This window comes from Vigna umbellata, chromosome 8 (genome assembly GCF_029865625.1).
Source record: "Vigna umbellata cultivar VRB3 chromosome 8, Vumbellata_1.0, whole genome shotgun sequence".
Lineage (NCBI taxonomy): Eukaryota > Viridiplantae > Streptophyta > Magnoliopsida > Fabales > Fabaceae > Vigna > Vigna umbellata.
Window position 1 is genome coordinate 15,336,806 of NC_142172.1, and position 13,896 is coordinate 15,350,701.

The 13,896-nt window shown below is 34.7% G+C and overlaps 1 protein-coding gene and 1 pseudogene across 8 annotated transcripts; both read left to right on the top strand.

The window, feature by feature from the left end:
* The first annotated feature begins 2,940 nt into the window (after window positions 1-2,940).
* On the top strand, window positions 2,941-10,775 carry LOC124842836 (uncharacterized). 8 transcript variants are annotated; one of them, XM_088096659.1, is made up of 8 exons: window positions 2,942-3,300; window positions 3,393-3,583; window positions 4,219-4,326; window positions 4,428-6,748; window positions 8,183-8,270; window positions 8,362-8,407; window positions 8,581-8,825; window positions 10,327-10,775. In XM_088096659.1, the coding sequence occupies exons 1-7, from the start codon at window positions 3,207-3,209 to the stop codon at window positions 8,733-8,735; spliced, it is 3,003 nt and encodes a 1,000-aa protein (XP_087952785.1). In that variant the 5' UTR covers window positions 2,942-3,206; the 3' UTR covers window positions 8,736-8,825; window positions 10,327-10,775. The 8 variants fall into 8 exon arrangements, with proteins under 8 accessions (XP_087952790.1, XP_087952785.1, XP_087952786.1 ...); XM_088096660.1 differs by having other exon boundaries at window positions 10,372-10,775; XM_047319419.2 differs by having other exon boundaries at window positions 3,408-3,583.
* An 824-nt stretch (window positions 10,776-11,599) lies between these two features.
* Window positions 11,600-13,089, top strand: LOC124842835 (dehydration-responsive element-binding protein 2F pseudogene; annotated as a pseudogene).
* The last annotated feature ends 807 nt before the right edge of the window (window positions 13,090-13,896 follow it).

Sequence of the window (13,896 nt, forward strand, 5' to 3'; positions counted from 1 at the left end):
ATATTAGTATTGAATTTTTCTTGTATAAAATATTGTATATATAAATAATATTACAATATTTATATATAGTGCATACTAAATACATAACAATATATTTTATAATATATAATATTAAAATATAAACTTAAATATATTTTGTATGTATAAAATTAGTAAAATTTGACTTTAGTTACTATTAAAAAAGTTTCTTTAATTTTGATCTCTGCAAAAAGTTGAAATTTGACTAGTAGTAAAATGTCATATTTTTCATTTGAAAAAAAAAATGCTTATTTCTATCCGATATGCAATGTTAACATTTGTTACCTACAAATGATTGGGTTTTTTTTATTTTGTATTCATTAAGTTATGTAATTAATTTTTGGTTTAAATCCCTCTCATGTTTATGGAAGAATATCAAGTGGTCCTCTTTTTGAAAATCTTGTTAAGTGGTCAGAAAGAGCATCAAATTGATGAAATAATGCTGATATACATGATTTTATTACATGGAAAATATAAATTACGACCTATAATGACAATTTTAAAAAACATTTATGATTCTAATTAAGTAATGCAAGTAAATCTCTTTAACTTTAATTATCCCAATTAGCTTTCAAAAAACCTAATTCACCTAATAATCCTAATCAGAAAACTTTTTTCCCAAATTTGGCTTCCTCTTCTTCGCGGACAAACCCGAGTATTAGAGGATCCTTCGTCGTCCTACAAGGGCGACATTATTATCCTTCCTCTTTTTCATTTTGGTTTATTAGCAAGGAATTATTCTTCTTCTTCTTTGCTTTAGGTTCGGGCATCCAACCCAACCTAGGGTTTTCTCCGTCACGCGAGAGGTGATTGGGGGATCACCCTTCTTCTTTTCCCTTTTCCTTTTATCTTGAGGAAACCCAGAAGCTTCAAGCTTCTTTCCTCTCATTTTCTGCGCAGACAACCAACCTGGGGGATCATTAATGACGCGGCGGAGATGCGACGGAAAAGCAGCGTGGTCGCAAGGGTGTGGTGGTTGTTCTTCTTCTTCTCTTCATTCTGATTCACAGCAAAGGAGAAAGTTTCCTTCCCACCTCCTTTTCTAATTTCGATTGTTCTGTTTGATTGTTTCTCTACAGGAGTGGTAGTGAGAGTGTGCCAACCTCGCTCTTGCAATGATTTGGAGTTTGCATTTCGTCTTGAGGGTTGATTTATGAGTTTCTCATCCATTGTAGGATGAGTCGTGAAGAGTGGTCGCATCATTTTGAGTTATGATTTAGGAATTCTCTTTTGGGATTTTCTATTCTTGTATTTCGATCTTGAAAGTTGGATATTTGAATTACAAGTCATCAAGAACCTTAATTTGAATTCAAATATCTTCATGTTGTTCGTCACTTGTTCGCATTCAAATCTCTAATTCCCTTTTTAATTTCCTCTTTCTTTAACCCTATTTAGTTCAGAAAGCCCTAATTTGAAAAAAACAAAAGCCTTAATCTATTATTTTAACATAAATGACCAATTAAATTTTACCATGTCAAAATTCCTTAATTTAAATTTTAATTTCACATAATAAAATCATTAACATCATCGTATTTATTGTGCACATTAATTGATGTGTCAACACTTAAAGAAAGGGTTTAATTGTTATGATTTAACAAAATTTAGAATTCATTTGAAATTCCACAACAGATATTCGAAACATCCAAGGGTTTAAATTTTTTTTTTTTTTCAAAATGTTGTTATAAATATTTATACTAAATTTGCTTCATATATAATTTTATTCGATGCGAGGAATTTAAGAATTCGAGCTTTTGATTTTTTTAACTATTCATACACTAGAAAATTTTAGGTTTAATACATCATTTGGTCCCTACTTTTGGGGGTTTTGTTCAAAATGGTTCCACCTTTTGAAAAAGTTCAGTAAAGTCCCATATTTTGGTTTAAAATGTTCAATTCGGTCCTTTTCGTGGACGGCGTTAGAAACTTAACAGTGGTGGTGCTACTGTGACGAAATTTGAGTGAGTTGTTATGTTTTGATGGTTACGTGGCACTGTAAATTGAGGAAATATCCTAAATTGGGGAAAACCCTAAAGTTTTAATAACCCTAAACCCTAAATTAGAATCAGAAACCCTAAATTAGGGAAAAATCCCCAATATCAAAACCCCGACCCTCAACCGGTTAGTCTTTCTCATATTTCCCTCCAACAGCACCACAAGGGACTGAGGGATAGGAGAATGAGACTTTCTCTTAATGTTGCAAGGAGGTTTTTTGGTTTGCAAGATATGTTGGGCTTTGACAAAGCTAGCAATACCGTGGAGTGGCTGCTGAACCAAGCAAAAGCTGAAATCAATCGTCTAGCAAAGGAGAAAAAGAAGTAGAAGAAGAGTGTTCACCGCAGTTGTTGTAGTGCTGATTCGGAATGTGAAGAAGGTGTGTTTAGTCTGGATGAGGTTGCAGGGAGTAGAAATGAAGAAGAAGCAGGAGAAGATTGGGGATTTTTCCCAATTTAGGGCTTCTGATTCTAATTTCCACTTTAGGGTCCCCAATTTAGGATATTTCCCCAATTTACAGTGTCACGTAACCATCAAAACATAACAGCTCACTCAAATTTCGCCAAGTGGCACCACCACCGTTAAGTTTCTAACGCCGTCCATGAAAAGGACCGAATTGAACATTTTAAACCAAAATATGGGACCTTACTGAACTTTTTCAAAAGATGGGACCATTTTGAACAAAACCCCTAAAAGTAGGGACCAAATGATGTATTAAACCAAAATTTTACTATTCCAAAAAAATTAAATATTAAATGTGAATTTGATTTTTTTTATTCTGAATCAAGAGGAATTTAAGCATTCGTGTTTTTTTTCTCTTAAAAAATATGAGCCGTTCAATTAATCCAATGGACAACATTTTGGCTGGAGAGGGTAGGGACTAAATTACGGTGGAGAGAATCCCAATTAAAATCACAGAGATTTGAAAAACAATAATAAACTAAGAGTGTTAAGAAATCTTTCGCAGAAGTGCCTCCCATCTTCCTCTTCGAACAACTTCACCGTTTCTGAAACCAAAACGCGATTCCAGTTCAAATCAAAATCGCACTTTTCAGTTCCTCTTCGCAACTCTCATGACGCATTCGCGTTTGGCGCAGGAATGAACGCTTTCGCATTCTCGAATACCCTCGAACAGTGTTGGTAACCACAATTCAAAGCCATATAGGGTTTCGGTGCACTTGAAAACACCGTTGTCCATGGATGGTGGCGATGACCCTTCAGCATTGGCATGGCTCTGGGTCATTGAATCCCTAGCAGCCCGTAAAGAAATCTCGAATCCCACTTTGCTGAGTAAAAAGAGCCATACTCGCTTATTTTCCTTTTAATTTCATTTGTTATGAATAATTTCATGATTACTGTAGCTGTTGTTGACGATGATGTAGGTTTGATTGATGCAGCACCTGTGGGGAAGGATAAATTTGGTGAAAATGTAAAAGAAATGGTTTCTTTGAGGTGCTTGGAGAAACTGTCCACTATTATGTTTGACGGTGTAGCTTCTTCATCATCGGATTCCAGAGCTGGATTTGATTTTTCGCGGAGTTGTCAAGATGTCCTCCAGGAAATATTGGATGAGGTAAAACAATTTCAAATTTTAAGTATGTTTGATATCACGGTAGGAAGCGTTAGATTTGAGTTTGCCTTGGTTTGATTTTAATATAGACAAGGATGTTTGGTTATTGTTGGGTAAAATTGATTTTGCATTTAAATCATCGTTGGGCTAGAACTAGTAAAAGGTAAATTATGTTAAGGTGGAAAGTTTGGGCTTAGGTTTTACTTGAAACTTGCTTTTGGGATAAAATATACAAGCATAAATTACATAGCTTTAAAGTCAAGTTTAACCCAAATCAATTTTATAATTGTTCACCCAAATACACACTAAATCACCTTTGATATGTGAATGACATAGTTTACTTACTCCTTTTAATGTTGGAGGCTATTTGAACTAATTTGAATAGTCATACTGTATTTATGTTTGTTTTGAAAAACGTTTCCTGTTTTCATTTGCTGTGTTTATATAAACAATTACACTGGTGGCAGTTCGTTTTCACTTTATTTCCTGTTTAAAGATTTATACTGGAAATAATGAAAACGTGATTGTTGTTGTTTCCAGACTCTAGTATTTTTCTTTTTAATATTTGAAGATGGATCTTTATGAATATGCTAATTGAGATAAATCTCCCTCTTTTATTTGTGTAACGTATGAAGCAGATCCCATTATCAAATCTGAAAATGAATGGAGTGAAGCTTTTGAAATCAGATCTTTACCCGTTTATAAATCACAAAAGAGCTGTCACTTCTACATGCCACTTAGAGCAGGTAATGAAAGTGTCCTTTTTGTTTGAGAACTCTCCTGTATGAGATTTGTATGTTTTCATACCAGTTTTGTATGATCTGTTTCTTTTCCTGATGCTGAATAGCTGAGACAAACAATCTTGGAAGGTACTCATCCTCATACTGATTACTTGAAAGAAAGGAGTGGATTATTTCCTCAGAATAACAGTTATTCGGTGATTGTAAATGATGTCAATCGTGACGATCATTCTGCTAAGGAAGCTGGGAACTCCGCCAATACAGAAAACGTGCTAGGAAAAGATAACTCAGTGTCCTTGACTTTAGAGAATGGGAATAAATCTTCAAGAGAACACTTGCTTGATAATAATTCTTCTCCCTCTAAGAGGAGTAGGGTTTACTCAGTTGATGATTATCTTACAAAACACTTTCATGGAAAGCAAGTCTGTGTGAAGGAATGTGGTGATTTCTTTAGAACATCAAAGAGGGTTAAACTTTCTGCATCTACAAGTTTTGAGCCTAGGAAAGAGAAGCCAGATTCTCAACACAGACAGGAAGTGTTGGAACATTTAACTGAAAGAATGCTTCTAGTTTCTGAACAAGGAGATCATCATGTAGAAAATAATAACAAGGAAACTGTGGGTGGTGGGTTCTCAGAGGATATTCCCTATAGATGCATTGTTTCAAAATTGTGCCAACCCAGCAGACATATTGAAGTCCCCCCTGATGAATCAAATATTCCTTTTAATGATGCTTTGATGCTTCAACATACATTTGGTGGTGAAAATTCTCAACAACAGCTGGTTAAGTCAATTCCACAGGAAGCACTTGCAGATGGAATCCAACATGGGATTTCAGGAGGTAAACCCAAGTCTAAACATGAAAAAGATTTACAACTTGAAGATCCAAATGACTCACCGCATCAAATTGCTGGTGTTAAAGCACTTGATCATACTGGGAATGGTTGTAGGGTAGAGGAATCAGGTGATATTGGGTATCAAAGTGAAACAAATAGCCTTAAAATGAAGAAGCAGACAGTACAAAATCTTTGTTTAAAGTGTAATGAAGGTGACCAATTACCAATTAGTGATGTAAATGTCGTCCAACCAGTGGTTACTGAATGTTGTCTTGGTATGGAAACTACCATGCCAACAAATGATGCTAATGCAGAAAAAAATCATCAAACAATTAATCTACACCAACCCAAACAGACAGAACCAGATATCGCAGCGTTAAATCTCTCCCAAGAGTCAGTTGCTTGTGATGAAACTATAGTTGGTGTGGTTAATGGTTGTGGAGCAGAGGTGGTTACTGAATGCTGTCTTGGTATGGCAACTACCATGCCAACAAATGATGCTAATGCAGAAAAAAATCAGCAAACAATTAATCTACACCAACCCAAACAGACAGAACCAGATATTGAAGCGTTAAATCTCTCCCAAGAGCCAGTTGCTCGTGATGAAACTATAGTTGGTGTGGTTAATGGTTGTGGAGCAGAGTTATCAAGTGATAGTGATGAGTATCACAAAGAAAAAAAATGTCTTGAAGCAAAAAAGCATGAATTCCTGCACTCCCACTGCACTGTTGATCAAGATTTCTCAGCAATGAATGAACCAAATGAAAAAAATCTTTGCATGAAGTGTAATCAAGGTGGCCAATTATTGGCTTGTAAAACAACTACTTGCCCAATGATGGTGCATGAAAACTGTCTAGGGGCCTCTGCACAATGCAATACAGAGGGCGACTTTTTTTGCCCATTTTGCACATATTCTCGCACTATTTCAGAATATATTGAAGCTAAGAAAGAAGCTTCCTTAGCAAGGAAGGAATTAGCCATCTTTATTAGTAAAGGTAAAACGAGTCGAGCTGCCGATAGTCTTCTTTATGAATTTCGTACACAAGAACATGTTTTTTCAAGAAAGAGTAGTGAGTATGAACATATTCATGTCAAAAACAAAGGAGATGAACAGTTAACAAGGTGTGGAGACAATAGAGAAGATAATGTTGATGAGCATGCAAATGAAGCCAATAATCTTCAGTTTGGAAGAAGTCAGCAACAAGCCCATAATATATCGTGTACCTATTCGTCATTCAGAGAAAAGGAAAATATAAGCAATGGATCAGTTGAATTTTTAAGAGAAGAGAAAATAGGTCAAATGCCAAATGCAAAGAACATAACTGGTGTAAGAGGTGAAGAAAATAAATTGCCAACTGACCATGTAGATGGACTTGTTGGTGACACATGTACTGTTGAAAAAGAAACCCTTGTTAATAAAAGCAATTCTGGATATGAAAGTCCACAAGAAACGGCAAAACATCTAGATACTGATGGAGCAACAGAGTCAGTTTCTGAACATAATACTGGAAAAGAGGAAATGTCTGAAAATGAATGTGAAAAGCATAGTATTTCTAGATACTCCATGAGATACCGTAAACATAAAATGCAATGGTAAGTTCCTAAACTTTCCCTACCATATGTGATTATTATTATCTGAGTAGTTTGGTGGGTAATGAGTTCTACCATATTTGGTTAAGTGCCATGTTTTAAATACTTTTGTCAACAATATTTTTGTTAGGATGTATTTTTTTTTTTGTGTTTCTTATGCCATGAATATTTCATGTGATGTTGTCTGGATGGATCAAAAGATTGCCAATGTATTTTTTCAAAACCAATGGTTTAACTCAACATCTACAATCTTTTTGGGCTGTCTTCAGTTAGATCAGCTCTTCTTAACTAGTGCTGCCATTGTTCTTTTTTACATGTGTCTAAACTATCTTAGACTCAACATAATTTTACCATCTTTTCCTCTGTAGTTATCGCTTTATTAGAGTTGTTTTACTCTCTGTTTTTCTTTTGTTCTTTCTACGGCAGTTGTCCTGTAGAACTTTATATTTGACTGATGTAATCTCTATCTAATGAGTTGAGTGCTTATGCTCTAACTGATCTTGTGTAAAAAATATTCTTGTATCTCTGATTCAGTTGAGTAGAAATACTTCTCAACTATTCTCTAATTCTATTACACTTCAACTTTCTCTCTAATATCCATTCTCAATCATATCTTTTCTTGTATGAACACTCGTCCAACTTATTACTTGGATCATATGCTCTTGTTGGCCCTTGTTGCAACACATTCAGTACTAAAAATATAGTCCTAGAAATTTGGGGTTTGAACTTAACTCAACCCTTCAAAACAATGTGTAAGATGAGGTTTGTACCTTATATACTTTATTTTAGCCATATCACTAGTGAATGAGAATAAATTACATTCCCCCTTAATTCCACAAAACAGACCTATAAGATAAGATTTACGTCTCGGTTATATACTTCATTTTAGTCATATCTCTATTCTATCTCAACCTCATAAAATTAATTTATAAGATAAGGTTTTATATATCAGTTATATACTTCATTTTAATCATATCACTATTCAATATAGAACTAAACCACCATCCATGAGTTGCAGTAAATGCTGTTTTCCAACATAAAACGCCACTGGCTTTGTGGCTGCAGCAAAGTTTTCCTTTAAGCGTAGGAGACACCTTTGTGACAAATAACATCTGATGCATTTTCCTTCAAAATTGAACTATTCCCCAATTTCTAACAATCTAGAACTGTTCCCATGACAGAATGGGAATGATCGTCCCCCTTTCTCCAGTGGAAATGATTGTGGGAATCCTAATTTATAAAATATCTCTGAGAATAAGTCTTTTACTGGCAATTTTTCATATCTTATTCTAAATTTGCGAATGTGTCATCCCACCTTAAGATTTTGGGGATGTAGAAATAGTTCATGAACCAAATGCTGCCTTATAGTAATAATTACGTTTGAAGGACTTTTACTATTGTAGTTATTCTAATTGAATTGGTTATTTTGACTGACAGCAAACCTGAGGCAAGCCCAGCATTTCTCGATAATCAATTAAGACGAAAATATATTCCATGGACAGCTGAAGAGGAAGAGATGATAAGGGTATCTTTTTTCTTTCTTCCATCACTTCTTCCATGTAGTATGACTTCACATCTTATAATTATCTAATTACATTATGTTTCTGTCTAAATAGCATTCCTCGAGCATGTATTTCTTTTGCTTCCACAACAATTCTTTGAGTAAGAACAATCTTATACTATGATAGAAAGTTAAAGGATGTAGACCTCCTATGTGTTTCTTTCACCTTGAATTTTGAGGTTTAATGTATGTCAAGGATATATATATATACACACACACACGTGTGTGTGTGTGTGTGTTTTGTAATAATTGTTTGTTTTCTCTGTGAAGGAAGGAGTACAGAAGTTTGGTTTCAATGACCCAAAGAAATGGAAAAACATTTTGGCATTTGGTTCTCATGTGTTTGAGAAAGTTGGTAAGCGCCGTACACCACAAGACCTGAAGGATAAATGGAAGAACATGTGCAAAGCTTCCCCAAAATCAAAATGAAAGGCTTCATCTCAAGTTATACATGAAAGAGTGGTCATCTGTCTGCCGTTGTTCATCATTCTCATGTGACTGGCAGTAGTCGAAAATTAGGTAAAATTAGTATTCTCTATACAAGGTCCCAGGTCTACCCGAACTACTTAAAATTTTATCTTATTAATTCTGGAATGCGCCTATGCGTCATGCACTCCGTTACTGATTTCGTGAATTGTCTGTACCATGTTCTTTCACTTCAGGAGATAATTTACTCTTTTTAAAAACGAGAAAATGTTGCATTGATTCCTCTTGTAACATATTAATTGATAAAAAGGACAGGACCCATATCTACACTATCTGTACCAAAATTTATGGTTCAAACGAGGGTTTTGTCTCATAATATCTTGACCTCAAAACACAAGAATGATGGTTTATGGATCTTTATTTATACCTTCAAAATTCAGAAGTTAGTTGAAATTGTAGCTTGCTTCTTTGCTAGTCCATAATGTTCTATGAATGGAAACAAAATATAAAGAGGGAGGTTGTATTTGCATCAATATGTTGGTGTGGAATATGTATTCATTTTGGGTTTTTGAATGTGCTCAGTGTCCTAGGATCATTTTGGTTTACCATATTACTCTGGTTGAATCAAGTGTATGACATGTAGTTTATGTATGTATGTTGTTTGCTTATCTAATCCATTTCATTTTGTTCTTCCCTCAAGAAACTCGGTAGATGATCTTTATGTTAAGAGATAGACTTTAAGTCTAACTCAACTCCACAAAATCGGCTTATAAGGTGTGGTTTGCATCCACTTATATGCTCTAAAATGGCCTTATCTCTAGTTAATGTGAAACTTCTAATATACCTTCTCATGCCAAGGTATATACATCTCGAGTGTGAGACTAGACATTAATGGGTGGTCCAATAGCGGCTCAATAGTGGCCGATAGCGAGTGGAACAATATGTCCAACAAACAACAAATAACATTAGGATAGGCTCTAACCATAACTTTGATACCATGTTAAGAGGTGTACTTTAAGCTTAACTCAACCTCACAAAATCGGCTTATAAGGTGAGGTTTGCACCCACTTATATACTCTAAATTGACCTTAGAACTAGTAAATGTGGGACTTCCAACATTTTATATTGTCACATCTAGTCTCCTATTACATTTACAGTATCGCCTTTACCCTTACAAGTAAGTTGCGCAATCTTTTGCCAAGAGAAGAGAATCATTGAAGTGGTGCCTTAAATTCCATTTAACAACAAGGTTGATCTGCCCAGATCATTTGATTGCAAATAACAATGTTGATTCAGCCCTACCATTTTAAATCAATTGTCGGTGTAGATGTTCACATAAATCAGTCGCTTGTATCATAAGGTTCTAGTGAAAATATGAAATCTTGATGGTATATCTCAATATGTTTTACTCAGGTGTTTCATGTGAATTATCTTTTCACTTACAAGTTTGATTTCATTTTTTTCCTCCTCAAATAATCTATCTCCAATTTGTCATGTAATCGTATGTTTAGTTGTCATACGGCTGCCTTCAGCATCCATTTTACATTACCATTGCTTCATTGTAATGTTTAAATTCGTTTTCTTTGGTTTTAAGTGGTAGGAGTTTTTAAGACTTCAACGATGTGAATGTAATTCACAGATGACATATCTGGGTAAATAGAGGAAAAGCATGGGATAAAGGTGAAGTAGGTCTCGAGAATCAGGCTGTGTATAGCAGGAAAACATGTGAAATGTGGCTCGTGATATTGGAAAATGTTGAGGTGGATCTTTCTGATCGTTGAGGTCAAATTCGGCTAACTTATAGAATCCAAAGATGAGTGTCAGAGTTCATTCAAAGCACTCACAGTTACTAGGAAAAACTCTCTCCATGTATACTGTAGTCACTGCCTCCCCATTTAATAACCATATTTTCTTCCATTTTCCTCATTGGATCAATTATAGCTCTTCATTTGCAAAGCCTTATCTTGTAATAATTAAAGTTTTTGGACATCAGAAACTGATAAACTTGTGAGTATTTGCATAATTCAAGATGGTTCTCTTGCCTGGTGTTTGTGTAATTTTATTTTTAGGTGACAACTAAGACGAAGTACTGTTAAAACTCCTTTGACCTGTCAATTCAATTTCAAAATCATAGGTTGCCCAGTTTTAAACAGTTGATAATCGATCCTACCAAGAACTACGGATGAAAACCAAGTTCCTAAATTGGATATTTGGATTTGCTATTTATTGAAAATGACTAGTCATATTCGAGTGTTAACCGGTTCATGACGGATACTGAGATATCAGCACTTGCAAGCATTTATTTTTTAGAAATATTTAAATATCTTTGTACATAAATTATATTATCCTGACTTATTTTTGAAACATATTCAAAGTTTATTTATCTCCGTATAAATGTTATCATTTTTTGCATAGATATATATTGCGGATACACTCATTTTTTTAGTTAAATTACGATTCTGTAAAAATAAAATCGAACATACAAATTAAAAAAATTGAACTAAAATTGTGGATTTTCAAAAAGATGAGGATTATAATGACGAAAACAAAAGTAGAGTGACCAAAATTATGAAAAAAAAAAACAGAAGACCAAATAACATTTATTCTAAGATGTCATTTTTCTTTTTTTTGAAAAATATTTGGTATATATGTCACAACAATCCTTTATCCGTGACTTGGAAAAACAACTAGGTGAATCAATTAAAAAGCCTTTGACCTTAATTCCAAGAGCACAAGTTATTTAAAAGTTTATTCTTTCCTCAACTTTTCAGTTAGACAAGTTATCTTTTGTTTAGAGAGCGAGAGTATTGTATGAAAGAGAAAAGACAACAAAAGTATGATTATCCACCACATGTTAAGAACATGCAACACTTAGTCACAGTAACCAACACGTGTAATTTACAAAGTTGACAACAACAACAAGAAAAGAATTCATTCAACCCAGAAAATTCCATGTAAGAAGAAGAAAATGAAAAGTAAAAAAATAGTGAAGACTTGAAGCAATATCTGTGTCTTCAGAAAGCACAACGGTCACATGGCCACTTCTCCAAACGTGACAACATTTAACACCAAACTTCACTCTTGCTCCTACATATCCCGCTCCATTCCTCCCTCATCATGCATCAATTCCAAGTGTATCATCATCATCACCACCACCACCTTTCCTTCCTCAATTCCCATCACTATCAGCCATGGAGGGTTGCAAAAACTCCCCTCTAAAGCCATGGAAGAAAGGCCCAACAAGGGGCAAAGGTGGCCCCCAAAATGCCTCCTGTGAGTATAGAGGTGTCAGACAAAGAACATGGGGCAAATGGGTCGCTGAGATAAGAGAGCCTAAGAAGAGATCAAGACTCTGGCTTGGCTCCTTTGCCACAGCAGAAGAAGCTGCTTTCGCCTATGATCAAGCTGCAAGGAGACTCTATGGTCCTGATGCTTACCTCAACCTCCCCCACATGCAACCAAACCTCATCAACTCCACCACCAAATCTCAAAATTTCAAGTGGTTCCCTTCCAACAACTTCATCTCCATGTTCCCCTCACGTGGACTTCTCAACCTCAATGCTCAACCAAGTCTCCATCTCATCCACCAGAGGCTGCAACAGCTCAAGCACAATGGGGTGTCTGCACCAACTCAACCACCACATTCAAAGGTGGTAGAACTTGACAACTTGGTCAACCAAAACCATCCAGAGATTCTCCCTCCACTGCCCCAAGATTCTCAAGCTTCACCACAAAAACAAACAGCTGATTTTGAGGAGAAACCCGAGATAGACCTGCTTGAGTTTCTTCAACAGATGGGAATACTAAAAGATGAAAGAGAGGCAGAGAAAACTGACAGCTCAGGAAGTTCAGCAGTGTCAGAAGCTGCATCACGAGATGAGAGTGAACAACCAGGAGTGTTTTCTGACATGAGTAGTGTTAACTGGGAGGAACTGATTGAGATGCATGACCATGAAGTTGTGTGTAACTATCTTGCATCAGAAGAAATTCTTCAGTTTGAAGCATATGACACAAACGAGGACCTTACTTTCTCCACTTCCATTTGGAACTACTAAGTTACTGAAGAAAATGCACCTACTTTACCTACCTTTCCTAAGGTTGAAACTAATTACGCATAGGTTTTGAGTGGATCAAGTGTTCAACCAACGATATGACTATGATCAGAAGGTGTTGGACTTTGCTTGTGTCTTTTACGATAAAATTTATTTCTGTTGTCAGCTAGCAATGTTTAGAGGGAAAATAGTTTATCATAGAAAAAAGTGGGTGAGTGAAAAAGGAGCTTAGTTTAGTCTTCAACAAAAAAACACTTTATCAGGATTTTGGTTAAAAGGTGTAGCTTGCTTTTGTGTTTCCTTCATCTTATGCTTTGCTCTCTCTTAACTCGAAAGATCACAATCAAGCGTGTTTTTGATTTAGGGGATCTAATTTTAGATATGAATAAAATAATTGTTAAAGGATATATTCACTTGCATGTTTTTAATTGTTGTCCATAATCTCAGTTAGTAACATCGTAATAATGTAAAACAGCCCTAAGCACCATTATATTCACTTGTGTGTCTTATGAAAAGTTTCAATCTTTTATCCTAACCTGAAAGTGTAATGTTAGAAGATTGTGTGATTTAGTAATACATGACTGTAAAATATAATAATGTATATTATGGTGTATAAATGTAACACAACAATTATTGTTCTTTATTTTCCTTTGTTGTGAAGATAGACACCCTTATGTTTTTATATTTTTTTTTAGCTCTTTTGTAGATAAAAAAAAAGTTGTTAATGTATATAACAAACTATATGTAATATGTTGAAGAAAACTAATTATAATGAAATAAAAAAAATAACATTATTGATCTTAAGTTGTCATAAAAAAATGTAAAATTGAGTACATATACAAATAAAAATTGCAAAATAAAATCACAAAATTGATTTTAAAAAAATCATAAAAATTGGTTTAACATAATTCAATTTTTCTTTTCTATGTTCAAAAAAATACCACACTAAACCCCACAAAATTTGTTTATTTCAGATATCCAAACCAAAAGGTGAACCAACTACAGAGCAAACTCCGACTATGAGTATAATAAATATATAATAATTTCACGTCGTCATAACGAAAATCAATCACAAATTTTCAAAAAAATATGTTTAAGGTATTAAATACATA